The sequence below is a fragment of the Brassica napus genome, chromosome C3 (assembly GCF_020379485.1).
Source record: "Brassica napus cultivar Da-Ae chromosome C3, Da-Ae, whole genome shotgun sequence".
Taxonomy (NCBI): Eukaryota; Viridiplantae; Streptophyta; class Magnoliopsida; order Brassicales; family Brassicaceae; genus Brassica; species Brassica napus.
Window position 1 is genome coordinate 3,977,621 of NC_063446.1, and position 25,674 is coordinate 4,003,294.

A 25,674-nucleotide genomic window follows, 5' to 3' on the forward strand; every position below is an offset into this window, starting at 1 on the left:
GGTTTATAGATAGTAAAGCCAATGAACATTAATTTAAATAGTTTGACTACGTAGCATTAGTCATTGATCAAATCCAGTTGCATAAAACTATTACCATAACTTATATCTCGTTCAGTTTTGGGTCCGTATCTGGGACAAATTGGAAGAGTTGACCAAATGAAGTAATAAAAGATATGTTTGGTAACTTATTTGTCAACAAGTTGTGGACGTGCCGGAGTGGTTATCGGGCATGACTAGAAATCATGTGGGCTTTGCCCGCGCAGGTTCGAATCCTGCCGTTCACGGTTTTTTTGCGTGGATTTTTGAATGTTTAATTGACAATTGAAACGTGTAGGGAGGAATGACGCTTAAAGTGTTAATTAAAACATAAAAGTAGAACGCTTCGTTGTCTTCCTCTTTTTTTTTTTCTTTTTTTCTGGACAACGTCTTCATTGGTATGTCCGCGAATTATTACTTAAATTAAGGCCCCACTAACACTAAAACCACGCTTGAAATGAAAGACAAGTCGTCGAGAAAAAGCCAACTCTTAGAAGAGACACGTAGGGACCAACAACGATTTTCGAATTTATAAACAAGTTTAATGAAACAAATGAGAAACATCCAAAAAAATATGCTAACTAGTGATATATAACCTTTTATCTTTGGTTTTGCAGTACGAAAATTCGTTTTGATGTAAACCATATGTAACGAGATTAGATGGATTCATTATTCATCGACTAATCTGCTCTTTGTCTCTTTGCTACAATCAAAATCTCATTACACTAATCGTTGCGCATATATCAAGTGACATCTGAAAGGAAAGTTTGCTGGTGAATTCAACTTTGAATCACACCACAAACAAAACGATTCACGTATCACCAACTTGCTTGTTTTAAAATACAAATCCAAGAAACAAAAATAGTGATAACAGAACACACCAGTGTCTGAAAAAATCCACACGCAGCATATATGTATATATATGTCTTAAACCCCTAATCTATTTTACAAACCAAAAAAGTACTCACACCTCCTAAATTTCTCTACGCAGTCATTGATATCAACTGATATAGTAGTATACCACAAAAAGAAAAGAAAAAAAAACGAAAAGCCAAACTCTTTACAAGACGCACCATAAAAGAGAAATCATCAGTATCCAGTGGAACTTGCGGCTCTTTCCCAAAACTAAGATGATACTGTCCAGCGATTCCTCGGTGGTCCAAAGATCGATTGTATATCTCCAGAAGATTGCTTCTGCATCATAAAAGAGTAAAGTGAACAAACACAATAACAAGTCTCGATTCTCAAATCATCTCTAAATAAACAAAACTCAAACAATACTCATAATCAATTTAACGAAACTAAATAATCCAATTTGGGGAAGAAAAAAAAAATCAGAAACCCTAACGTTACCTTTAGATCATCATCACGTGGTTTCGAGAGATCAACAGAACGGTGCTCATACTCCGCCGCCGTGCAATCACGAGGCGACTCGAACAACGACAAAGAAAGCTGCTTATCAGCGACACCGACATCGAAGTGGATCAGCCCCGAGCTCACGGGATCCACGTGTATCCCTCTGACAGCGAACCACAGGAAGAGCTCCTTCTGCGTCACGCCGGACAAGTTCCCGATGCGGCCGTCGGAGAGGACGCCGGAGATGTTGTAGTCGAAGTGGAACTGGTTCTCGAACTTCGCGTCGCAGGGGACGGGGAGAGCGACGGTGAAACGCCCCGTTTTGACGTCGATCGAGAAGTTGGTGACTCCCTTGGGGACTATCCCCGCGGGGAGGCCGCTCTCGCGGAGGTAATCGTAGAAGGACGGATCCGGTAGGGAGGAGGTCTCAAAGAAGAGAGTTGAGCAGATGATGATGAAGAACAGATCTCCACGAATAGTACCCATTGAGAGGAAGCAAAAGCAAATCCGTTTCTTCAGAGAAGAGAGTTTATTGAATTCTTCGAGAGACTTTCTCAGTTCTTCCTTATTTCAGTTTCAATGTTTCATTTCATTATTAATTACACAGGTTTGGCTCTTTATATGGGCCAGGTCCAGCCCAAATAAATACTTAGCCGACACGAGAGGGTGATAAATTTTTTTGATATAAAAAAAAAAAACAGAACCAAAGATTCGTGTGTCAATAAAACAGAGCTCTCATCTTCTTTAACCAACTCACTCACCAAACTAAAAAAAAAACTAACAGACTTTTAACGGTAAAAACGAAAAGGACACAAGAGTCTCAGGACACAAGTAGCCTCTTTTCTCCACTTCTCATGGTGCCGATTCTACGGTTGAACCACAAACAGAGGCTGTAAAACCAGGTGGAAAAACAATTAACATTGATATCAGTAGAGATTTCTTTCGGATACAGCAGAGATTCTACGTAAACTTACAGTGTCGAGGCTAACAGGCTTGCCATCTTCTGCAACGATATCCACTACGGTTCCCGTTTGGTCAGACTGAAGAGAAAAAATTCAAGTTTCAGAGTTGGGTAAAGAAATAAATATCCTCAGGTTTTTCAAACCCCAAAGGTGAAGAGGTAGGATTTTGAAGACTGTTACACGCTAACCATAAATAATTCGTTCGTTCATCTGAATATTACTGACAAGTGAATCACAAAGTTTTGACACTGTAACGTAAAGCTATCTAAAGGGCAAGATATAGACCAAAAAAAAGTAAGATGGCTAAGTGGGAATGAAAAGAGAAAGCAAGATTAATTAAAAAACAATTTGATAACAGATGATTGGAAATAGTTAGGGTAAATACTAAATATATAGTTTAGATATATCACAAGGTTGAGGAACTCACCTCTATTTCATTCATCAATTTCATGGCTTCAACGATGCATAGAACTTGCCCCTTCTGCACTTTATCTCCAACCTAAAGCAGCAAGGAAGTCATATCTCCGGACAGTGAAATGCAAAAAGATGAAAACATTGCCATGGCAAACAATTTAGTTGCGTTATCCTATTAGACTTTATATCGTTTTCATTCTTCTGCTTTCGAATGTATTAAGCACATAACATATAACTGGGGTTTCCTTAGCAAAGTGAAAAGATTTTAACCTCAACCGAAAATCTTAGGTCCAAACGTCAGAAAACACAATGTACTTTTTTTGCAAATAAGAGCCACGTTATATACTAAGGGATACAGAAATTAGCAAATATTCTAACCTTAATAAAGGGTGGTTCACCAGGTCCAGGACTACGGTAGAATGTGCCAGCCATAGGGCTTTTAACAGTAGGAAGCGATGATTTAGGTGGAGACGGTGAAGGCAAAGAAGCTGGAGCAGAAGGTGCAGGTGATGCAGCAGGTGCGGAAGGAGGAGGAGGAGGAGCCACAGATTGCACATAAGATGATTGGTTTGGTTGCTGCATCATAACATATTGCGCAGGGGGGGACTCGGGTTGTGGCAAAGCTTCCTTCTTTCGAATGACAAGTTCGCAGTCGAGTTGTTTCAACTGCAACTCGACAATGTCTCTCGAATCCACAAGCCTGCAATATGGATGTGGATTATTCAATCATGCAGGAGAACGGTTAAGATGATCCTGTCTAACAAGGTTAAACCATAGAACAAGGGAAAACTGAACTTACTTGACAAGAGTTGTGACTTGGGTAAGGAACTCAGAGATAGACTCTTCTGTAGCTAAATCAGTCGAAGAAGAAGAGTTTCTATCTTTTCCTTCATCTGATTCTGGCTCATCAGTTTTTGTAGGAGCTGAAGCATTTGATGACGCACCACTACCAACCTTTAAAAGGTAGAAGAAGCGTCCAGAAATGAACCAAAATTTTGAAGGGGCACATTTGTCAAAGTCACTCGAAGAGATGATTAGCTGAAGAGATTACCTTGTTAGATTGGGCTTTGACCACAGGGTAGCTACCACGACTAGGCTGCAATTTCAGATACAAAAGACAGGACAAAGTCTTGTTTCAGACATATATGAAGGTACATGTACTTTTGAACACATTTTGACTTCAGACAAAATCTGAATAATCTCGAGGACGCGATTCATATAATGCTTAAGGCCTTGCAGGTCAAACTAGCCTCCTAATGAAACATCGCAAAACAATTTTCCCTGAGAATTAACTACAGTTTAGAATAAAACTACAGAATCATCAAGGACAAGATCAAAACGACGACGATTAGACACAAACTTGAGCAAATAGAAACTGCATTGCACGAATAGGGGATGGAATTGGTACATACCTTGGAGAGAAAGCAGAGCTTAGGCTTGGCGGAGAGATGGAAGGAAACTCTGCGAGGGAGACGAGAGCGTGTGGTTGGGAGAGGTAAGTGTGAAGACGTTTGGGTGACGGAAGCAGCAGCCGGAGACGTGACGGAGAACGAAGAAGACGCCATTCTCCACTTCTTCTTCTTCTTCTTGTCGGGTGTAGATCGGGTTTAGGTCGCACTCCAGCTAGAGCATGAGAGATGATTATTAACTCGCTTCCAGATTCCTCCACGTGTCCTTCTGTGATCTGTAGTTCGTATTACTACCCCATCCTTCTGACTTCTGAACTCGCTTTTTATTGTTTTCTTTTCGGCTATTTTCTATCTTTTTTTGTTCCAGAAATTAAATAAAAATGTGGTTGACAAAAAAAAAAAATGTACCAGAAAAACGTATTTAAATGTAGGGAAAGTCGATTAACTAAATTCTTGGAATTGCGATTTTGACCCGCATGACAAAAAAAAAATTATCTGGAATCTTGGAAAGTGTTTAAAATCATACCGGGAATAGCCAACCGGTTTAAAACGAAATCGATCTCCGGTTATTGAAATAACCACCGGCAACTTTAAAACCATACCGTCGCCTTCTCCTAGTGAGACACATCCTCGTCAATTCGCCGCTCCGAAATGGCAACGATGTTGAACCCCACGCGCTTCCATCAGCTCCTTCCTTCCCGCCTCTTCTCCGCCGCCGCCGCTCCTCTCCAGCATTACTTCACAGACAATCCACCGATCAAACCGTGGCCGAAGCGTCTATTCCCGAAGCGTCTAGTCTCCATGATCACCCAACAGCAGAACATCGACCTCGCTCTCCAGATCTTCCTCTACGCCGGCAGATCACACCCCGGATTCACCCACAACTACGACACCTACCACTCCATCCTCTTCAAGCTCTCCCGCGCCCGCGCTTTCGATCCAATAGAGTCTCTAATGTCAGAGCTTCGCAACTCGCACCCGCCGATCAGATGCGGCGAGAATATCTTCATCGACTTGCTCCGGAACTACGGCCTCGCAGGCCGGTTCGAATCCTCTCTAAGAATCTTCCTCCGGATCCCTGATTACAACGTGAGACGCTCGGTTCGATCCTTAAACACGCTCTTGAACGTTTTGATACAGAATAGGAGATTCGATTTGGTACACGCCATGTTTAAGAACAGCAAGGAGTCTTTTGGAATCACTCCGAACATCTTTACTTGTAACCTCCTCGTGAAAGCTCTTTGCAAGAAGAACGATGTGGAGAGTGCCTACAAGGTGCTCGACGAAATTCCCGAGATGGGTCTGGTGCCGAATCTTGTGACTTACACGACGATTTTAGGCGGGTATGTCGCGAGAGGGGATATGGAAGCGGGGGAGAAGGTTTTGGGAGAGATGTTGGATCGTGGGTGGGAGCCGGATGCGACTACTTATACTGTTTTAATGGATGGTTATTGTAAGTTGGGGAGATTCTCTGAGGCTGCTAAGGTGATGGATGATATGGAAAGGAACGGGATTGAGGCTAATGAAGTGACCTATGGTGTTATGATCAGGGCTTTGTGTAAGGAGGGGAAAGCCGGAGAGGCGCGGAACATGTTCGATGAAATGCTTGAGAGAGGTTTCATGCCAGATTCTTCGCTTTGCTGTAAAGTTATCGACGCACTGTGCAAGGACCGGAAGGTGGATGAGGCTTGTAGTCTGTGGAGGAAGATGTTGAAGAAGAACTGTATGCCTGATAACGCGCTTCTCAGCACTTTGATTCATTGGCTTTGCAGAGACGGGAGAGTTACTGAAGCGAGGAAGTTGTTCGACGAGTTCGAGAAAGGCTCGATCCCGAGTCTCTTGACGTACAACACGTTGATCTCGGGGATGTGCGAGAAGGGAGAGTTGACGGAGGCGGGTCGGTTATGGGACGACATGGTCGAGAGGAAGTGTAAGCCGAATGCTTTCACGTATAACGTTTTGATCGAAGGGTTGTCCAAGAAGGGGAATGTTAAGGAAGGTGTCAGGGTTCTTGAAGAGATGCTGGAGAACGGTTGTTTTCCTAATAAAACGACGTTCTTGATATTGTTCGAGGGGTTGCAGGAGTCAGGGAAAGAAGAGGACGCGATTAAGATTGTGTCCATGGCTGTTATGAGCGGGAAAGTTGATAGAGAATGTTGGGAGCTTTTCTTGAGGAAATTTGCTGGTAAACTAGACAAAGGAGTGGTGGTTCTTGAGGAGCTGCTGTTGCATGAAGTTTCTGTCCCTTGAAGAAGCAAGAGTCTGATCAATACTCATTGATCTCCTGAAGGTATCGATCTAGCTCTCGACTTTGGTTGATTTATGATAGACACATTGGATAATGTCCTGGAGACATATAGATGAACTGCTTTACACATTTAAGAGATAGAACAAAGAATGGTACAAAGAGGGCCAAAGGGTCTTTGTGGGAGATGAAGGTCAAAAGGAGCGACTCAAGCCGCTCATGAATCTGGTTCAAGCTATCTTACATTAACCATCCATGAGAATTACTGTAACCATTCCAATAATCATTGTTACATTAATCAAAATTGTTACATTATACATACACCGAAAAGAAAAGTCTGATCTGAGAAATTGAAAAAATAATATTAAAATCTGTTGTAGAATTGTTTTAGTTGTTAATTAGACTCATACGCAATGTTTAGTTTATATTTAAATCGACTAGTTAATGATAAAATGTAATAAACGGTAAAACATATTAAATTATATTTTATTATTCTTATAATCTATAAATAAAAAATATAATTTAATATTTTGGGAAATTGTGAAATTTTATTTTAAACTGTGATCAGTTAACAACAGTATTGTTGTAACAGTAATTCAAAATTTTGCGCGAAGTACGCGGCTCATCCATTAATAAATTTTCAAAAAGAAAAAAGTAACAGAAACACAGAGAAGCATCAAAATGTCCGTCTCTCGCTAATATAGTATCCCCCTTCGTGTCGTCGACTCAGAAGGTCCCTCCTTAATTTTCATGCTCCCGATTTACCCCTCTCCGTATTTCTTGGATCCGACCTCCGGCGAGAACTCACCTGTCTTTCAAGCTTTCTCAGCCGTCGTCACCATGGCTGACTTCAACGATGATGGAATGGATGCTGTTCAGAGACGACTCATGTTTGAGGACGAGTTGAGATTTTCATTTCCCATTTTTTCTTTCGATTTTTTTTGGTTTATTAAGGAACCCATATTATACTAAATATTTATACTTTACTAATCGAGATGAAATCTTAAAAACTCTGTTCAGACAAAACCTTAAGCTGAGACGACTCTGTTCAGTTTCTTTTCCATTATTTACAAAACATAGTAGTGATAGGAAGATGTTGAGCTCTAAAATGTGTGTTCCTTTTCTTATCACTGATACTGCTAATTTTATTAGAAATTACTGAAAATACTATCTACTGTGGGGATGTCAGAGATGCTTTTACATGACTATGGATGAATCATTAGCTTAATATGATTCGATCCTGTCTCTCCTTCATAGCTCATGCATGTAATATAGAGGCTTGTTCATTTATTCAATTCAATCTTCTTCTATTTTTCTCTGCAGATGCATCCTCGTTGATGAAAATGATCGTGTGGTGGGCCATGACACTAAGTACAACTGTAAGTGAATTTGATTCTCCATTTAATGTGCTTGTGTCTTGGAATGTGTTGCTTTTCTGCCAAGTTGGTGTTTGCTAGCTTCTCTAGAAGTGTGTTAGTTTAGTTGATCCTCCAGGATAATAATGCTCGACTCCTTCATCAAAACTGCAGGTCATCTGATGGAAAAGATTGAAGCTGAGAATTTGCTTCACAGGGCTTTCAGTGTCTTCTTATTCAACTCCAAATATGAGTTGCTTCTCCAGGTTATTTGCCTTTTATGTGAAGATGACTTTTAAGTCTTAACTCTAGGTTTAGGAATCCAATATCAAAGTAACCATTATTTTCATATAATATGCTCAAGATGACACCTTTTAGTCCTCCAAGCAACTTAATGGACTGAGTATTGTATAGACAAAGATAGCTTATGTTTGTATTGGGATTTGGGCATAGTAATTACTTCTGTAAAATTTGAAACCAGACACTTGTTGAGATAATAAAGAAAGATACTCTGTAGTAAGGCAATGGATTGGCTTATAATCTAGAATTCTAGATTTAACAGTTGGGTTTGGTTTTGGTCTGCTTATGTGCCATCTTACTGAAATTTATTTTCTTCTCCTCTTTACAGCAAAGGTCAAAAACAAAGGTTACTTTCCCACTTGTGTGGACAAACACTTGTTGCAGCCATCCTCTTTACCGTGAATCTGAGCTGATTGAAGAGAACGTTCTAGGTATCTATCTTACCTGGGAAACGCTTAAAGACTAGTCCTTACTTCACGAAACATTTTGAAGCTTTCACTGGCCAGGATTCTATTTACTTACAACCCTCACTATATGACCAGGTGTAAGAAATGCTGCACAAAGAAAGCTTCTGGATGAGCTCGGTATTGTAGCTGAAGATGTACCAGTCAATGAGTTCACTCCCTTGGGACGCATGCTTTACAAGGCACCTTCTGATGGCAAATGGGGCGAGCACGAACGTAATCATTTCTCCTTTTTTTTTCACTCCATTGATTCTACAAGCTTTGGTTTTATATAAAGCCAATGTGGGATTTACTTGCAGTTGACTATCTACTCTTCATCGTCCGGGATGTGAAGCTTCAACCAAACCCAGACGAAGTGGCTGATATCAAGTATGTGAGCAGGGAGGAGCTAAAGGAGCTGGTGAAGAAAGCAGATGCAGGTGATGATGATGAAGCTGTGAAACTGTCTCCATGGTTTAGATTGGTGGTTGACAATTTCTTGATGAAGTGGTGGGATCATGTTGAGAAAGGAACTCTCGCTGAAGCTGCTGACATGAAAACCATTCACAAGCTCTAAAACTTTTGGATCTTCCTCTTTCTCTCTATTGATTATTGATAAAACTGTCAACAAGATCTCCTCCTGGGTTTTTTGTATTTCTAAATTGTTTGAATCCAAACAAAGATTTTAAATTTTTAATATATTTTTTTTTACTCCTTGAGAAACAGTTTACAACAAAAGTAAAAAAACAAGTCAAGACACAAACATAAAAGTAAGAAGACAGAGAGCAAAGATACAAAAGGTGGAGACACTAAAAATAAAGACCACATGATTGTCAAGTAATCTCATGATTCCTTTCTCTAAAGCTTCACCACTACCTTTGATCTGATATATACCAAAACTCCTTCTCTAGTTTCCAACACTGTTCTCTTTCTAAAGTTACCTACTTTCTTGTCTGAAATAGTAAACATTGTAAAGAGTTCTGTTTCTGCATCTGAGTTTGGTCTGATCCAGGTAACAAGACTTGATCTTAACATCAATAGATTCAAAAAGATTGTATTTTTCCTTGTGGGTTTGTTCAAAAAGATTGTATTTTAGATTCTTGCCTTATGTGTCTAAACGAATCATCAGTTACGTGTACTATACTCATATGCTCAGCTCCTAAGATTTATTTTGATTGATTCACTCTCAAAGTCTCAACCTTTTTTAATCATAGCCGAGAAAAAAAAGGGGAAGAAGATGGCGTTTGTGACCACTGCGGAAGTCTGTGACGCGAACCAAGACCTGATTCGTAGTGGTGAGCTCAGAGCTTTGCAACCCGTTTTCCAGATTTACGGCCGTCGACAGATATTCTCAGGTCCTGTTGTTACTGTCAAAGTGTTTGAAGACAACGGCTTGATCCGTCAGTTCCTCGAGGAGAAAGGTAAATATAATCATTATTCTTTAAAAAAAAAAAACCCAAACTTGATTTGTAACTTCGCTACTTGCACAGAGATAGATAAAGATAACGACTTTTTAACTGTTTTGGATGATGTTATTAAGGAAACGGGAGAGTTCTTGTGGTGGATGGTGGAGGGAGCCAACGGTGTGCGATACTCGGAGGCAACCCCGTGGTTCAAGCTCAGAACAACGGATGGGCGGGAATCATTGTCAACGGGTGCATCAGAGACGTTGATGAGATCAACGGTTGCGATATTGGAGTGAGGGCTTTGGCCTCTCATCCAATAAAGGCGAGTAAGAAAGGACTTGGAGAGCAAAGAGTTCCGGTTAATATTGCAGGGACTCGGATTTGTGATGGTGAATGGGTTTATGCGGACACTGATGGCGTTCTTGTCTCTCAGACTGAGTTGTCCGTTTAATACAAAAGGCTTTGTCTTCTTGTTTCTTTGGTTGCTGCATTTGGATTAGTTTCTAAGAACACATGAACTTGGTTTGTGCTACTTCTCTTTATCTGTTTTAGACCAGTTATGTTACAGTTATTACAATTGCCGGTTTAGTACAGAGCTGAGAACATAAGAAAAAACAAGAACCTGATTAATTACTATGTATAAGTTTCCTGTGTTGTAATGAAAGTTCGTCGACGAGGCTTGTTTCTTCTTTCTCTAAATCTCCTTTCAATCACTTCTTCTTCCACTACTTCCATCTCTAATCTTTCAGTCTCCGCAACGGTTCTTGAAGAAGCAACGTAAGGGAACAACAACGGTCTAAAACACCATAGAAGGGCGACTAGAATAGGGACATAAAGATACATTGAAGTCCAGACGCAAAGAGTCCATTTCCAATTATAAGCCATTCGTTTAGTCCACGGCGGTTTCGAGTTTATAACGACCTCGGCTTCGTATAACTGAGGCAGTAACCGAGTCTGTGCACGTGGAATCAGAGTCGCTCTCACGGCTTTTGTTCTTGGCCATTTCTCTTGGTGGACTAAAGCATCTATTCTCATTGTTTGTGCTTCGTTTGCGAATCCGGCAATAAGTGGAACACTCATCACGAATGTTCTTGCTAGTCTTATGGGTTTGCTTCTGAAACGTAACATACAAGGTTGGCTTGATCTCGCTATTGTCTCGCCTTTTAATGAGAGTAGCTCTACCTTCAACTGTGAGAGAACCACACAAGAAAATTGATTTAATCAAGAAAACATGTTATTTCGACTAAATAAATATTTATTTAGTAGCCCATGTAATATTTCTATAATAATTTTTATATAATAATTTTATTATATATTAATGAATCCGTTAAAATTTGGTATTTAATTACCTGAAATAAACCAAGTCTTCGGTTAAGATCAGATTCAGGCATCCACAAAACTAAATAGACATGAACCTTATGTCCAACAGGAACACCAAACGGTCTCTTCTTCTTGTCAAAACTAAACACCGCACTTGGGTTCTCTTCAGTGTAATCGAAGAAGAGTCTTTCTCTAACAACCACAGGCTTTTCTACATACAAACTCACAACCCCAATACCGAGAACAGCCGCTATGATCAACGCCAACACCATCACCATGGAGACGTGGCATGCACCCATTAGACCATACCATGTCCTTCTTACTACCCGAGCTGCACTGCTCTTTATCCGCGAGGGGGCACGTTTAACCGCTCTTTCTGCGGCAGAGATTGTAGCGGTTGCGCGGTTGTACGAGCGATAGAGAAGATAGAGAGGTGAGGTTAAGACCACGAGTGCGTTGTAGATGAGATCAGCTTGGATGTCTACAAGAGCCATGAACCAATCGGCTCGTAATGGGTCAGGGATTTTGAGGTCTATGTTTAGTTCTTCCATTGTTTTTTTTTTTTTTTTGTTTTCTTGAAACGTTTTGTTTTGAGGGAATTGAGAATCAAGATTCTTTACGGTTTGTGTTTTTTCTTTGTCAGCTTACGGTTTGTGCTTTATGACATGATATAGATAAACGTCGCTGTGTTGTATATTACTATTAGTTTATTTCATCTGCATGAGAATTTTGAAACGTGGTGGTTCGTGTTCTTGAGTAGTGCCACGTTGCTTCAGTGAAGTCACATACTGAATGTACCAGAAGAAATGAGCTCGAATGATTTAGTTGGATTTTCAGCATTTTGATTTAAATGATCAAGTTTAATTTCATGTAAATGATAATTACTAGAGAGTATACATATATACTACCAATTTTTTAATAGAAAATGTAGAGAGATATTATGTAATCTATATACTACCAGTCTACCAGTGTTTGTTTTAGTGTATTACTGTAGTTCACTACCGGAAAATAAAATAGGCTATGTTTGGTTATAGTGGCCACTAACGTAGGTTTTTTTCGTTTTACTATCACGTAACTGATTTTAGTTATGTTTAAAAATTATGAATTGAATAATGATCTACCAATCTTTCACCAAGCAAACATGATATCTAATTACAGTGTAGATTGCAGCAATATCCCCCAAAAAATATGTTCTTTTGCTAATAATAACTATCATAATTTAAACACAATTTAAAAATTCAAATCAATGAAAATTATATAATTAGTTACAAGATTCTAGTCATAAAACTTATTAATATTCTTTTTTTTTTTTTTTTTTTTAATTTACGACTATGAGCAAAGGGGAGCAAAATTCTTAATGTGCACCGTACTGCACTTAATAAAAACCTTCGAGAAAAGAGGATAATTATTTAATTAATATTATTTCTCTGCTTTTTTAATATCGCATCGAACCTCTCGTCGCCACCAAATCCTTTTGTCTCCCCCCAATCAAATTAGGGTTAGGGTCCCCCCCTTTCATAGCCGCCAATCGACGATGACAGGCAAGGCGAAGCCGAAGAAGCACACGGCGAAGGAGCTCCAGGCCAAGGCCGACGCGGCGCTGACCAACAGAGGCGGAGGAAAGGCGGGGCTCGCCGACAGGACGGGCAAGGAGAAAGGCGGCCACGCGAAGTACGAGTGTCCTCACTGCAAGATCACGGCGCCGGATCTGAAGACGATGCAGATCCATCACGAGTCGAAGCATCCAAAGCTGCCTTACGAGGAGCCGAAGAATCTCCACGAGGCTCTGGCTGCTGCTCCTGAGTCGTCTTCCAAACCGAAACCTGGAATCAGAGGAAGCCTCAAGAAGTGATGATCTTTGTGTGTTTGGGGGTTTGTATCGAATTGCGTTGTCATCTTTATTATTATGGGTTTCTTCAAGTTGTCTGCAATGATGCATATGATATAAAGTAACTGATGATATGATATCTCTTATTAATCTTTGGATCTGGCTCTTTGATTTCAATCAGACAAGAGATTGGTATGTTTGGTTTGATGCCTGAAAATCGTATCTGTCTCTCTCATCTTAAATGTTAGCTTCTTTTTTTTTTTTTTTTTTTTTTGTCAACGATCATTAATGTTAGTTAAGCCTCTAATTAAGCTTTATCTTTCGGTGAAATCTGCGAGGATTTTAATAAGAGTTAAAGAGATTAGTACTTTGATTCGATGTCTGAAAAGCTTAGATATACATTTTGCTTGGTGTGTTCAGTTTATTTGCTTTTTTTAAAGCTGCAAGCTTTCAAAGCATCTGGACTAGTTAGTTAAGATGCGGTCTTGTTTTCTTTTCATTTAAAAAGAATGAATCTAATTCTCATTGTGCTTGTGCAGCACCAGGATGCACATTTGCTACCCTTTTTTTATAGAATCCGAATCAAGTTGAAAATTGACTTAGTTACACACTGTCTTTCTGTAGATGGCTCAAGTAAACCACCATCAATGCTTTAAATTCTTTTGTGTTGCCAAAGAAAAAAAAATGTGTTTGTTCATATGATTAACAAAACAAAAGCGACAAGTGTTGTTAGTATCTTAATAATCCATCTGTAAATTTCTCCAACTGTACATTCAAAAGAGAAATCAAATCCTCTGTTTTCTCAAGGTGCTAAAAACTCTACCCAAAACTCATATAAGAATCATCACCCATTACGACAAATGTAAACAATCAAAAAGTAAAAAGAGGAAAAATTTAACAATCCGCTTTCAAACTGCTTTTACCCTTTGGTGGCTTGAGGTTTTGATACAGAAGCTTTCTCTTCTTGAGACCATAACCATTGTACTGACAGAATATGCTGTATCAACATTACCTTAGACCTCTTTGTCTCCATCTCAAACCCGCACGCTTCTGGTATTCCTTCGAGAACAGATGATAAGCACCAGTTCTAAACTTCCCCCAAGCATCCCCCAAGACAACCTGTCCTATGCTGTAGCTAGCCATCAGAATAATTTACACATTAAGTACTTATTAACCTTGAAAGGTGTAACATTGATTTCTAAGCTAATAAATTTGTTTAAGCTTATAAAATCAATAAAGATTGGAAAGATTTGGAAAAGCAAATGGTTAGATAAATGTATTGTAAACATTTTCTTCCTAACATACAGTATTCAAGATATATTTACATTAAAGTGTGACATATGTATATTAGATTTATGTGACAATTTTGTGTTGTTTCAAAATGAAAAAATTGAAACAAATTTTTTTTTTTCATGTTGCAAATGTTATAAACTTCTGAGAAAAACTTTTTGACAAAGATTCACTCTTCATCAGAAGAACCGTGGTCTCCTTCCTCTGGTTCAACCCTATTCAAAGACGACTGACCACTTTCCTCGCCTGCATCATCATCATCTGAATAAACACTGTGGGCTTCAGATTTTGAGCTATGAATGTGCTCAAGCCGAGTTTCATGATTCTCATCCTCATCTTCTTCCTCATCATCATCATCATCTCTATGATCATCATGAGCGATGCTTGTGTTCTTAGGCGAATCATCGTGATTCCTCTCGCTGTCATACCGAAAAGAAGTGCAATCTTTATCAGATTTAGAGCTGCTTAGCCTCTCGTTATCTCCTTCTTCTTCTTCTTCTTCCTCAGAGCTATAACTATACTTTATCTCCAAACTCTGTGCAGTTGCGTTACTTTCATCAATGGGACTTGCTCTCTCGCTTCCAGAGTCAGAGGAACTGCTCTTAGAGCTTCCAGGTTTCTCTACCTCTTCTTGACCCTTCTCATCATCTGAACCAGACTCATCACCTGAATCCTCATCTTGCTTCTTCTTACTACCTTTTGACACTTCTTTCTTTTCATCATCATCTTCTGACTCTGATGAAGCACTGGACGAGTCGTCTCCCTCCTCTTTCTGAAGAAGAGAAAAGGGAGTAACAGAACAAGAACCATGTCTGCTCAAAGCAATCGACATGCTCTTGTCCCTGAAGGATAGTATCGGCACAGCGTCTGGAATACCGTCTTCCGTAGACATCGAAAGGAAGCTAAGCGCAACCATTACATCGCTTATCAAAGGACGAGCAGTTGGTTCCTCTTGTAGACACATTGACGTTATCGCCACTGCTTGGTTTATCCCTCTCTCTGAGAAGTTCTTCTTCAAGAGAGGATCCGCCATATCCGGATACCTTTTCGGATCTCTAAATATCGGTTGTGCCTGAAATAACAAAAAAAAAAATCATCAAAAACTTACTTTCTTGTGACGCAAGGAAGAGAGGTGGAGTGTTACCCAAGCAACTAGATTCTGCTCATCATTAGGTTTAGTAGTGTCAACAGCTCTTCTACCGGTGATGAGTTCAAGCAACACAACTCCAAAGCTGTAAACATCCGACTTGACGGTGAGATCCTCCCCTCGAGTGTACTCAGGCGCGGAGTAGCCATAAGTGTCCATAACGCATGAAGAATGAAACATGCTATCACCTGCCCCGGGCGCTAGGTTATTCAAACCGTAGTCACAAAGCTTAGGGTAAAACTCATCGTCCAACAAGATGTTAGCAGCTTTTAAATCTCTGTATATCACCGGTGGATTTACTTTATCATGCAAGTAATCTAATCCTTGCGCTGCGCCGAAGGCAATCTTCATCCTCGTGAGCCAGTCGATCGGTTTCTGGCCTGGCTCTTGCTCTGCATGTCAAGTACAATAGTATCATCAGTCCCTCCAAACTAAGCCTAAAGTTGTCACAAATGTTTTGAAATGTATACCGAAAAGATGGTCTGGAAGGGAGCCTCCAGAGACGAATTCAAAGACTAAGAGCCGTTGGTCTCCATCAGCGCAGTAACCTATAAGCTTGACGAGATTAGGGTGTTCGAGTTTGGACAATGACAAGACTTCAGCTTGAAACTCTTTGGTACCATGTAGTCCATGCTTGTCTAGCTGCTTTACAGCTACCAACTATACAAAAAAGCAATGGCATGACTTCAAAGACACATGCGGAAAATAGCATATAGTTTAACTCTCAGTTCTAGTGTAACAAACCTGGCCAGTAGATTGAAGGGTTCCTTTGTAAACCCTACCCGAACCACCTTCTCCGAGAAGACATTCTTGCCGGAAGTTCTTGGTGGCCGTCGCTAGTTCCCGGAAATTGAATGTTTTAACCGGTGGTTGCTCTGTTTCTCTTTCCTCTATATGTTTTACCGCCGCCACTGAAACCAAATCCAAGAAAATGGGTTTTCAGATGGATAAAGAAAAATAACATCTTTTTAATTTTATTTTTTTGTTCAAATAACATCTTTTTTAATTTTATTACAAAACTAAAGATTACCGGGTGGTGGTCTGACTTCTTGTTCATTGTTTTCGTTAGTCTCATTCCCAGAAGGAGGATTACTACTCTTTTGTGAAGTGAAACAGGGGAAACAATTCATCATTACGTATAAATCTAAAAGCCTAAAAATAAAAAAAGAGGGAAAATTTTTGTGAGGGGATTAACAATGGTGGGGTCCTTCAAGAGATTGAAGGACCCACGTTAATGTTGAAGAAATGTCTGGAGATTGGTAATGAAACGAAACAGAGGAAAGAGAGAGAGAGAAAGAGGAAAAATTTGAAGCCAATCAGAAAGACGTGAACACATTAAAGTTCTCCGATGAACCATGCGAGAAGGAAGGGGGAACATGCTACGTTATTTTTTTTTTACAATTTCTATTTTCTGTTTTTGCAACTTTTGTTTTAAATCCCTTAAAGCATGGATATCCATTCTTATTTCCATTTTCTTCATTCTAATTTTAATTCTAGTTTTAGTTAGCTATAACTTTAGGGAATGCATTTTTGTATATAATGTTTGTAAGAAAATTATAATAACTACTCAATAATACAACTTCAAGACATCACTTCTTTTTAGACTTGTTCTTATGTTTTAAATGAGTTTGTGAAGTTGACCCCAAAAAAAGAAGAGTTTGTGACATTTCTAGCAAATTAGGTTATTTGCTTTAAATATATTAGTTTCAACATTGTTTTGAAAATCATTTACAAAGTAGATGAAAATCATATATCCATCATTGAAGTATTTTTGTGGTATATCCATTATTGAAACCGGTTCAAACCAATTAACCCAAAACATGGTAAAATCATAAATCTTGTCCCAACATCAGACCGATCGGTTATATCCGGTTTCGAGTATTTGAAGTCTCTCGACACTTTGACTCTCCCTAACGTTACGACGACACACACGCACGATCAAAAGAGGAAACTTCGGGACGCAGCAGCAAATGCGCGAGACGTTTGTGGACCAATTCTACAGAAAAAGTGATAAAAATCTAATTCATAGTTTTCACACACACACACACCCACGTGTTTGTGCTCAATGCTCATCCCTCTGAAAAAACAACATAGGATCTGCTGCATTCTTCTTTTCCGTCTCTTTATCATAAACCTTGTACGTATGACTATGTTTAAAGCTATGTGGCTCAGTGTGTTTTGGTTAGTTTTCTATTTGTTTAATAGTCACTCATGTGTGATGTGTCCTAAAAAAATTAATCTTTTTGCCCTTAATTTGTTTTCTTGTGGAAAGATTTGAACTTTCTGATGCCATTTGGTACTCTCTATGATCCTTACTCCGAGGGAGCTGACTTTGTGCGTGGATACCCTTGTAGCTTTAGAAGTGGTGTCCCTTGTGCTGCGTCTTGTGGACTTTGGCGTAACTTAGCTGATCTCGATGCTCCAACGCAAGCTCTCAAGACAGGGGAAAGGAACACTTCCTACGTTGACGCGGTTATGACCGTCCCTCTCAAGGCTATGCTGCCTATAAGCGGGATCAACGTAGCTTTTAACCGTGAATTAATGTAAACCTTTGACTGATGAAACTCATTTCTTGTTAATTTCAATGATGATAAAATTTTGCTAACTACTAGCAATGTGAGATATTCACAGAGATACAACAAGCAGTAATGTGGGGGTTACAAAAGAGAATACAAACAATATTTGTTAGGCGGCCTCATGGATCTTCTAAGTACTGTGTTCCTTAGTTGAAGATGATGATGATGATGAAGCTTTGGCACCCAAAGCATTGAGCAAAGACTGAGTGTCTAAAAGTTTCTCCCTAAGCAATACATTGTAGTCATAGAGAAGAAGTAGTTTCTTCTTGATGTCGATTGCGTCCACTTCTGAGCTAAAAGAGCCTTCACCGAACTCTGCAATAGTAACAGTAACCAGTCCAAGGTCTCAGATTTTATGATAAGTTATAAACAATGGTAGAGAATGTAAGCCATACCCATTGAAGGAGGTGGAGGGATTATATCGCCATTGCTATGAGAAGACTGGCTTATACTCTTCTTATTTGAGGTATTAGCACCATGAGCCAAAGAAGTAGTAGAATCCAAAGGTCTCATCTCTAGGCTTGCAGGCTGTTGAGTTACATTCTGGAAGACAATACTCCAATTATGAATTTTTCAAGGAAACCCGAAATATATTAGTTAGTTAGTTTACCTTCTCAATGCTTAAGCCAGGTTTCTTGGCCGACATGATAAAATGCTGCATGTTTGTTCTTGATGATCCACATTCCGAAGGAGATGTTGAAGGTCTAGCTAAGCCACAGAGTGCTGACATCTTTGTTGTTCTGATGGCATCATCACCCAATATGCGGCAATCGTATGTGTATGCAACATATCTTCTTAGCTAAATAAGGAGCATTCTTATGAGCAACTCATAATAAAGAAAAGAAAGCATTGCAAGAAGAAGAAGAGTTACTTTATCCCAGTGGTCAAGAGCTTTACGACGTTTCCGTATCCTCCTGAATATGGTATCTTCATTTCGCAGCTTCTTGATCCTATACTCACACTATGTAAAGAGCCAAGTTACCACCTTACATGATATGCTAAAAGCGAGATGTGAAGAAAGGTAAACATTAAAATAAAGAAGATGGAAAAGGCTTCAAACCTGCACTAGTATGTAGAAAAATATGCCAATGCTGATGCAATACAAACCACCAAGATCAGCAAGGAAGCTAACTGTAAAACAGCAAACAGATAGATACTATAAGTTAATAAATAACTATTAAGACTTAGTAGGCCTGGGCACATTTGTCCGGAACCAAAAAACCAAACCATGTCGGTTAAACCGAAAAATTTCATAAATATCTGGATGGATCCTATATCTCTAAAATCGGAATCAAACCGAAAAAAATTCATAAATATCTGGACGGATCCTATATCTCTACAACTAGAAAACCAAAATTTTTAAAAATACAAATTATATACCTATAATATCAATTATATTTAATTATTAATAACTAGATTATATACCGAACCAAAACCAAACGCCCATGCCTATCACAAGAAGTAACTTTACTTACCAGGACCAAGTATATTCTCATGGTCGATCTCAACGATATAAGAAGACAGATAGTTGATAAACAGTGTAGTGTTGAGTATGCCATCTGCTGACCTCCCCAAAGACGCTTGAAGCTGAGCAGTTTCTCGGTAAACCGAGCCAGGGATAAACTCGTGAAACAGAGGCTGAATCAGCTTAAGATCCCCCAGATGATGGTAGATCCTCGGAAACAGATTAAACTTCAATACGTTCCCTTCACTCCCACGAAAAGTAACAGGTCTTTCATCAAGTACACTCCCGTTTCTCAGAGTTCCACTCACAAAACTCACATGCTTCTTCTTGTCAGCTCCATTCTTGGAAGTGAAGTTAAACTGAAACCCAACGGCAGCTGCAGGGGCACCAGGAAGGTCAACGAAATGCCACGAGATGTAGATGTAGTCGTTGGCGAGACGACATTTGTTGCACTTGAAGTTCACCGTTGGTCCTGAAGTTGTGTTCCTACAAGTATAGTTCCCAAAACTTGACAGAGAAGCTACTTTTAAGTCGCTGAATCCTGGATTACCAGTGAGTACGTTCCCAATACCGCGTAAGTTGGAGCAGCTCATGTCGGAGACAGCAGTGATGTTGAACTCCAGGTCGTTTTCGAATGAGATTAGGTCTGGAGAACCGGTAGCTCTCACGTTGTGAACTTCAATGGTTCTCTTGGTTAGGATTTGGTAAAGCAACCTGTGAAGATACTGAAAAGCAAGTTAGTATAGTGTTCTAAAAATCGATCTAGGCTCTAAAAATCCATCTAGGCCTCTGCCTAATCGGCAAATCGAGTCTGAACGAACAAATTTTTCAAACCGATATTAAAAAAAATCGGTCTAGACATTCAAAAACTCGGTCTAAGCGCCTGCCTAAACATTAATGCAAGTATAAATCGATCTAGGCATCTCCCTAGTCGGCAAATCGAGTCTAAACTAAACAATTTTTCGTTCAAAAGATTGGGATAAGCGCCCGCCCGATTAAACATTAATTCTCTATAGGGCGCCTCGTAGTAACGATTTCTTGAACATTATAAAGCTTGAATCTAAGGATAGAGAAAGACTCACGCAGCGAATAGTCCTATGAAGACAATCCAGCTAGCAACAGAGAACATTCCACCTAGCTCCGTCTTGCGTTTCTTAACAATCTGCTGATCATCCTGCAAAAAGATTCAAAAGTGAATGCAAACCTCATGGAGAAAGCAAACTCAAGGAAAACTAAAGAAGAAGGGGGAGAAGTACTAACGAGCCAATGCCTAGTGGAGAAGAAGACATCGAGCCTAGTAATCCACCAACGGAGATTGAACCAGACGTTACGACCGTCGCCGAGCTTGGTGAATCTGAGGAAGAAGCAAAAGACTAGCCACGAGAGAAGCATCACGAGCGTGGCTTCGAGGAAGACGGCTTGAGACTGCGTGAACTTCTTGATTCTGTCGAAGGCGAATAGCGTCTCGGCGAAGGATATTCCCTTGTAGCTGATGTCTTTGTCTGTTATGATCGTCGACGGCCAGCCGAAGATCTCGCAGCTTCCTGAGCTCCGGTTTAGGAGCTGGCCGATACCGCACGCGCAGCGCGTGGCGTTGTATGTGATGGAGTCTCTAGGACACGACATCGCCAGAGGTTTGAGACTTTGGACGAAAGACCGAGAGAGATGTGTTCCAGAGAGAGGGGTAAGAATGGAATTTCATCTTTTGTGTTCTTCGTCTTCTGTCTTTTTTTTTGCCTCTTTTTAATTTTTTATTATTTTTTTGGTGCAGCGTTAAAGAAAGAGCAGACCACGAGGAAAACCAGCCTGTACGTCAAGGACCAACGAAATTATAAAAAAAAAAAACGATTGGTTCGGGTTAATATCTCCGGTTGGCTAATCAAAATTTCCCGCTAGACCAATTAAACCGCCAAAATCAATCTTTAACCTGGTTTAGCACTGATTACACATTCTGAAAAGGTGCATTATGCTAATTTTGACCAATTGTATTCACCTAATTCACGTTCTTGACAGCATGCCATTAAAGAGTGTTGATGTAGCTAATATTTTTGATGACTTTATGCCGAATGTAAAACCATTCTCCATGCTTAAACACTTTTTTATTCTTTTTTTTTATAAACCCTATTACGATCTACCATGTAAACCACTTGGACCGAAACCCAAGTCCAGACTGGCCATGATAATTTAGTTCTCATGGAAAATCGAACACAAAACTGATGCGGATACACAATAAGCCCCGATTGCCACCAGGCGACCACCGCTTGGTTCACTTTTTTATTCTTCTCTTCTAAAAAAATGAATGTTTCTAGAATAAAAACATGATGTGAAACTAGCGTAGGAGTACGTACAAACAGTTTATTAAGTGATGAAGCAGTTTATTTGTGAGCCACGAAGATAATTTTTTTATTTTTTTGAAACTTTAATATGTAATCGCCATAATGGCCCCAAAGATAAAATTTTAAAAAGAAAAGACAGAAGTGGAGTCGTTTCAAATAGAGGATTTATTCCACCTGCACTGGGAGTTTCTTTTCTTTTTAAAAGATTTGTAATCTGTTCTTGCCTTTTTAAAAGATTTGTAAACTGTTTTCTATACGGAACTGTAGAAAGATCAGCGTGTGGCTATTGATAGTCATATTATCGAATAAATTCTAATTCTGACAGATTATTTAATCAATTATATATTTTGGGAATTCAAAGTCTAATTTTAGAAAGATGATTTATTACAAGGTTAATTAAAATGGTTTCTGGTCTGAAAAGATTGTACTATACTCTAGACCTGTGGTACATATGTGATTTGGAATAAACTTTCAAACCATGCTAGCAATTTAGACATAACTGAAGAAGCATAAAGAAAATATGAACGATGAATGAATGAAAAACAAAAGTTTTTTTTTTTAAAGCTATTCCATGACTATGTTATAGTCAAGAATTAACATGACTATGTTATCAGCATATCTAAAAAGATGAAAGCATATAGATTTTAGACATCAAGTGATGAATAGAACTTATTCTAAAAGCATTATTATTACATTTATATGTGAGCTCCATCAATTTCACCAGTGAAGAAGCATCCTCCACGTTCTCCCCATATTTCTAATCCACCAATTTTAGTTCTTGTTCCATCAGTCAACATTTCTTTGTTTTAGTCCCACACCTACATACTCAGACGATGATGTTTGTTCTTTCTTTCTTTCTTTGTTCCAAGTTCTTGGAAAAGACTGGTTATTCTCTCATTCTTAAACCATGAATGTTATTATCAAATCAAAATCAAAATGTGAGTATGAGCTCTCCAGAACATTTTATGCCTCTGCATGATTCTCTAGTAATTAAGTTAAATCAAATCTCTTATCAAGAATATACGACGTGGAAAAATTTGTCGTCATTGATGAATGTGATTGTAAAACATAATACGATTTTTTTTCTTGATTGATGGAAGACAGATAAACATGGTTCAACCACATATTATTTTTTCTTGCCAGGACAATGTTGAAGCATCGGAAAAGATTGTTCAAGACAAAAGTAAGTTATTTATAGGACAATGGAGTAGTTATTTTTACTCACAAATCTATCTATTTATATGACTATTTTCTCTTCAAAAACCCCATGAAATGTGAAAAGGTCCATGGTTAAAACTATCATTACTAATAGTGCCTAGTGCTAAACAAATCCTTGCTTTTGTCGGATATGGATTATAGTTGCTATCCATCGCCAGGCGTGTAGGGCATTTTAAGCTATTCCATGCACTTTTGCTTAAATTTCATGCAATAGCATATGCTGCTCCCATTTATGAAAGAGCATTCAAATATTATATAGAAATGATATGATTTGGGTTAGTATAGTTTATATATATATATTCTAAAAATGGCTGCTAATGCTCACATGTGGTTGTATAGTTATGCAAGTCTATATGCAAATGATTGTAATGAGTTCCTAACAGTTCTAACTTCTGACAAGTCACCATTTAACGGCTAAATCAACCATTTAAATATTTTCGATTCTTGGGTAAACTGAATATCCTCCTATCACGCAGTTTTGATAGATCCTGCCATTTATTCGAGAGTAAGGCCTTCCACACTAAACTCCATTGATATATCATGACGTAGAAAGCAAATAAATTATCATGCGCTTTAGAATGCATTTCATTTTCCCAAAATAAAGCTGTGTAATCATAGGGTCTAATCCTATTTCACTAGTCGCATTATCAGCCTCCTAATAAGTAAGAACCATCAAACAAACATGTGAATATTGGGAGAGGCACGATCTCACATTCCCAAGTGCGACTTTGTGGCTCAAGCTGCAACCTCATTATTTAATTTGTTCTGCGACATTATCATCAAGTACATTTATCAATATAGTCAAATATTGAAAGACATGTTAACGTCATACACAAATTAAATACCAAACTCAATAGCAATTGGAATAGAAAATCATATGTCATGGCCCGGTCTGGTCAATTATATTGATAATGATAACTTTCGTTTCTCTCTATTAAACTAATAGCTATTATACTTGACAAAAAAACTAATAGCTATTATCTTATTAAACTAATAACTGGATTATTATCTTAAAGTAAATCTTGCAATTATTTTATAAGAATTGTTCCATATATGAAGTATACATACGTGTAACCATATAAACACAAGGAAACTCAGGCCCTGTTCGTTTGCTCACCCAGATGACCCATCTGGATGAAGATGCAAATCGATGTTCGTTTTGTGCATTATATATAATGTTACATCCAGATGGATCACCCAGCTGAATTTTTAAAAATTCATCTCAAATTCTCACCGAAATGAAGGTGAGTCTTGATGGTGCATCTGGATGCAGATGCATCTAGCTCAGTCCAAAATGATAAATGATAAAAATGACTTTTTAAAATCAAAATATTATTTTCAAACCCTAAATTCTATTTTTTTTGCATATCAATTTTTCTACTATAACCAAAAAATGCATTTTCTCGCAAAAACTGAAAAACACATTTTCCTGCCAAAACCGCAAGATGCGTTTTTTCGCAAAAAAACGTAAAACACACATTTCCATAAAAAGACATTTTCGGCCAAACCAGTAAAACCACACTTTTCGACAAAAACCGAAAAAATGCATTTTCCCGTCAAAACGAGAAAAAAAACATATTTTCCCACCAAAACACAAAAATGCATTTTCCCGCCAAACTCCAAAAAGCATTTTCCGGCCAAAACCGCAAAAAAAGCATTTTCCCGCCAAAACTGGAAAAACACAATTTTCTCGCCAAAACCGGAAAACACAATTTTCCCGCCAAAACCGTAAAACGAAAATTTTCCGCCAAAACCGGAAAAACGCATTTTCCCGCCAAAACCGGAAAAAGCATTTTCCCGCCAAAACCGGAAAACACATTTTATCGCCAAAACCGGAAAAACGCATTTTCCCGCCAAAAACGGAAAAATGTATTTTCCCACCCAAAACCAGAAAAATGTATTTTCCCGTCGAAACCCCGGAAAAATGTGTTTTCCCTTTGAAACCGCAAAAATGCTTTTCCCGCCAAAATCATGAAAAAACTTCTCCCGCCAAAATCGTGAAAAAACTTTTCCCGTCAAAAACATTTTTCCCGCCAAAACCGCAAAACACACTTTTCCCGTTCAAACCGCAAAAACGTATTTTTCCGCCAAACCCATAAAAACGTATTTTCCGCCAAAACCACAAAAATGCACTTTTTCGCCAAAAATACACTTTCCCTCAAAAACCGCAAAATATTTTTCGCTAAAACCGTAAAAATACTATTTTTTCGCCGAAACGTAAAAAATTATATTTTAATCATTTTATTAACAAGTCCACATGAATGTAGATGAAAGTTAAAAAATGAAAAGCAAACAAACATAGTTGCATTCATAGTTGCATTCAGATGATTCATCTGGATGCATGAACGAATAGAAAAAACGAACAACACCCAGATGGAACATCTAGATAAGACATCTAGATGGACCATCTGGATAAGACATCTAGATGGACCATCTGGATGCATCTTTCAGATGTACAGACGAACGGGGCCTTACTATTGTTATACCAAAAATCTTCCTTTTGTTTCCATAATATTATTCTTCATGGATATCTTATATATATATATATATTTTTTTTTTTTTCATTTG

General features: G+C 38.7%; 9 protein-coding genes and 1 non-coding gene across 11 annotated transcripts; 5 read left to right on the forward strand and 5 right to left on the reverse strand.

Annotated features, from left to right (window-relative positions):
* Positions 1-202: 202 nt before the first annotated feature.
* On the forward strand, positions 203-284 carry TRNAS-AGA. The gene has a single exon. It is a non-coding gene; the product is annotated as a tRNA-Ser (tRNA).
* A 553-nt stretch (positions 285-837) lies between these two features.
* On the reverse strand, positions 838-2,023 carry LOC111204321. Its single transcript, XM_022698705.2, has 2 exons — positions 1,390-2,023; positions 838-1,230 (listed from the first exon to the last, which is right to left on the reverse strand). Exons 1-2 carry the CDS (start codon positions 1,876-1,878, stop codon positions 1,162-1,164), a joined length of 558 nt encoding a protein of 185 aa, XP_022554426.2. The 5' UTR covers positions 1,879-2,023; the 3' UTR covers positions 838-1,161.
* A 36-nt stretch (positions 2,024-2,059) lies between these two features.
* Positions 2,060-4,522, reverse strand: LOC125584106 (biotin carboxyl carrier protein of acetyl-CoA carboxylase 1, chloroplastic-like). The gene is made up of 7 exons (XM_048751997.1): positions 4,181-4,522; positions 3,820-3,864; positions 3,568-3,722; positions 3,147-3,468; positions 2,782-2,853; positions 2,367-2,432; positions 2,060-2,282 (listed from the first exon to the last, which is right to left on the reverse strand). The coding sequence occupies exons 1-7, from the start codon at positions 4,331-4,333 to the stop codon at positions 2,259-2,261; spliced, it is 837 nt and encodes a 278-aa protein (XP_048607954.1). The 5' UTR covers positions 4,334-4,522; the 3' UTR covers positions 2,060-2,258.
* A 211-nt stretch (positions 4,523-4,733) lies between these two features.
* Positions 4,734-8,043, forward strand: LOC106433317 (pentatricopeptide repeat-containing protein At5g16420, mitochondrial). 2 transcript variants are annotated; one of them, XR_002655258.2, is made up of 3 exons: positions 4,776-6,467; positions 7,746-7,801; positions 7,952-8,043. XR_002655258.2 is itself a non-coding variant. In XM_022694983.2 (1 exon), the coding sequence occupies exon 1, from the start codon at positions 4,829-4,831 to the stop codon at positions 6,425-6,427; it is 1,599 nt and encodes a 532-aa protein (XP_022550704.2). In that variant the 5' UTR covers positions 4,734-4,828; the 3' UTR covers positions 6,428-6,804. The 2 variants fall into 2 exon arrangements, 1 of the variants encoding a protein (XP_022550704.2); XM_022694983.2 differs by lacking the exons at positions 7,746-7,801; positions 7,952-8,043 and having other exon boundaries at positions 4,734-6,804.
* Positions 6,943-9,234, forward strand: LOC106433324 (isopentenyl-diphosphate Delta-isomerase I). The gene is made up of 6 exons (XM_013874175.3): positions 6,943-7,324; positions 7,746-7,801; positions 7,952-8,043; positions 8,406-8,508; positions 8,620-8,757; positions 8,841-9,234. Exons 1-6 carry the CDS (start codon positions 7,173-7,175, stop codon positions 9,095-9,097), a joined length of 798 nt encoding a protein of 265 aa, XP_013729629.2. The 5' UTR covers positions 6,943-7,172; the 3' UTR covers positions 9,098-9,234.
* A 57-nt stretch (positions 9,235-9,291) lies between these two features.
* On the forward strand, positions 9,292-10,617 carry LOC106433342 (putative 4-hydroxy-4-methyl-2-oxoglutarate aldolase 2). Its single transcript, XM_013874188.3, has 3 exons — positions 9,292-9,532; positions 9,735-9,941; positions 10,061-10,617. Exons 2-3 carry the CDS (start codon positions 9,758-9,760, stop codon positions 10,375-10,377), a joined length of 501 nt encoding a protein of 166 aa, XP_013729642.2. The 5' UTR covers positions 9,292-9,532; positions 9,735-9,757; the 3' UTR covers positions 10,378-10,617.
* LOC125584105 (seipin-1-like) lies at positions 10,434-12,314 on the reverse strand. The gene is made up of 2 exons (XM_048751996.1): positions 11,276-12,314; positions 10,434-11,114 (listed from the first exon to the last, which is right to left on the reverse strand). Exons 1-2 carry the CDS (start codon positions 11,795-11,797, stop codon positions 10,560-10,562), a joined length of 1,077 nt encoding a protein of 358 aa, XP_048607953.1. The 5' UTR covers positions 11,798-12,314; the 3' UTR covers positions 10,434-10,559.
* Positions 12,315-12,461: 147 nt separating this feature from the next.
* On the forward strand, positions 12,462-13,226 carry LOC125584107 (protein METHYLENE BLUE SENSITIVITY 2-like). The gene has a single exon (XM_048751999.1). The coding sequence runs from the start codon at positions 12,781-12,783 to the stop codon at positions 13,096-13,098; it is 318 nt and encodes a 105-aa protein (XP_048607956.1). The 5' UTR covers positions 12,462-12,780; the 3' UTR covers positions 13,099-13,226.
* A 1,097-nt stretch (positions 13,227-14,323) lies between these two features.
* LOC106441505 (receptor-like kinase LIP1) lies at positions 14,324-17,494 on the reverse strand. The gene is made up of 5 exons (XM_013883314.3): positions 16,542-17,494; positions 16,256-16,422; positions 15,982-16,171; positions 15,509-15,903; positions 14,324-15,436 (listed from the first exon to the last, which is right to left on the reverse strand). The coding sequence occupies exons 1-5, from the start codon at positions 16,642-16,644 to the stop codon at positions 14,534-14,536; spliced, it is 1,758 nt and encodes a 585-aa protein (XP_013738768.2). The 5' UTR covers positions 16,645-17,494; the 3' UTR covers positions 14,324-14,533.
* A 573-nt stretch (positions 17,495-18,067) lies between these two features.
* Positions 18,068-21,280, reverse strand: LOC125584108. The gene is made up of 8 exons (XM_048752000.1): positions 20,813-21,280; positions 20,635-20,726; positions 19,563-20,266; positions 19,148-19,218; positions 18,959-19,048; positions 18,698-18,886; positions 18,483-18,630; positions 18,068-18,402 (listed from the first exon to the last, which is right to left on the reverse strand). The coding sequence occupies exons 1-8, from the start codon at positions 21,176-21,178 to the stop codon at positions 18,218-18,220; spliced, it is 1,845 nt and encodes a 614-aa protein (XP_048607957.1). The 5' UTR covers positions 21,179-21,280; the 3' UTR covers positions 18,068-18,217.
* Positions 21,281-25,674: the final 4,394 nt, after the last annotated feature.

Excerpts from the sequence above, each read along its gene's own strand:
- LOC106433317 (XM_022694983.2), top strand. The coding sequence starts at position 4,829 with ATGGCAACGATGTTGAACCCCACGCGCTTCCATCAGCTCCTTCCTTCC.
- LOC106441505 (XM_013883314.3), bottom strand. The coding sequence starts at position 16,644 with ATGATGAATTGTTTCCCCTGTTTCACTTCACAAAAGAGTAGTAATCCT. Across the intron at positions 16,423-16,541 it reads AGAAGTCAGACCACCACCCG|TGGCGGCGGTAAAACATATA; the intron begins GTAATCTTTAGT and ends ATTTGGTTTCAG. Across the intron at positions 16,172-16,255 it reads CCCTTCAATCTACTGGCCAG|TTGGTAGCTGTAAAGCAGCT; the intron begins GTTTGTTACACT and ends TTTTTTGTATAG.
- LOC125584108 (XM_048752000.1), bottom strand. The coding sequence starts at position 21,178 with ATGTCGTGTCCTAGAGACTCCATCACATACAACGCCACGCGCTGCGCG. Across the intron at positions 19,219-19,562 it reads TGAGAATATACTTGGTCCTG|TTAGCTTCCTTGCTGATCTT; the intron begins GTAAGTAAAGTT and ends GCTGTTTTACAG. Across the intron at positions 18,631-18,697 it reads CTGGCTTAAGCATTGAGAAG|AATGTAACTCAACAGCCTGC; the intron begins GTAAACTAACTA and ends ATTGTCTTCCAG.
- LOC106433324 (XM_013874175.3), top strand. The coding sequence starts at position 7,173 with ATGCTCCCGATTTACCCCTCTCCGTATTTCTTGGATCCGACCTCCGGC. Across the intron at positions 8,044-8,405 it reads AATATGAGTTGCTTCTCCAG|CAAAGGTCAAAAACAAAGGT; the intron begins GTTATTTGCCTT and ends TCCTCTTTACAG. Across the intron at positions 8,509-8,619 it reads GATTGAAGAGAACGTTCTAG|GTGTAAGAAATGCTGCACAA; the intron begins GTATCTATCTTA and ends CTATATGACCAG.
- LOC111204321 (XM_022698705.2), bottom strand. The coding sequence starts at position 1,878 with ATGGGTACTATTCGTGGAGATCTGTTCTTCATCATCATCTGCTCAACT. Across the intron at positions 1,231-1,389 it reads CACGTGATGATGATCTAAAG|AAGCAATCTTCTGGAGATAT; the intron begins GTAACGTTAGGG and ends TTTATGATGCAG.
- LOC125584107 (XM_048751999.1), top strand. The coding sequence starts at position 12,781 with ATGACAGGCAAGGCGAAGCCGAAGAAGCACACGGCGAAGGAGCTCCAG.
- LOC125584106 (XM_048751997.1), bottom strand. The coding sequence starts at position 4,333 with ATGGCGTCTTCTTCGTTCTCCGTCACGTCTCCGGCTGCTGCTTCCGTC. Across the intron at positions 3,469-3,567 it reads CAAGTCACAACTCTTGTCAA|GCTTGTGGATTCGAGAGACA; the intron begins GTAAGTTCAGTT and ends TCCATATTGCAG. Across the intron at positions 2,854-3,146 it reads GTGAACCACCCTTTATTAAG|GTTGGAGATAAAGTGCAGAA; the intron begins GTTAGAATATTT and ends TTGCTGCTTTAG.
- LOC125584105 (XM_048751996.1), bottom strand. The coding sequence starts at position 11,797 with ATGGAAGAACTAAACATAGACCTCAAAATCCCTGACCCATTACGAGCC. Across the intron at positions 11,115-11,275 it reads GAAGACTTGGTTTATTTCAG|TTGAAGGTAGAGCTACTCTC; the intron begins GTAATTAAATAC and ends GTTCTCTCACAG.
- LOC106433342 (XM_013874188.3), top strand. The coding sequence starts at position 9,758 with ATGGCGTTTGTGACCACTGCGGAAGTCTGTGACGCGAACCAAGACCTG. Across the intron at positions 9,942-10,060 it reads TCAGTTCCTCGAGGAGAAAG|GAAACGGGAGAGTTCTTGTG; the intron begins GTAAATATAATC and ends GATGTTATTAAG.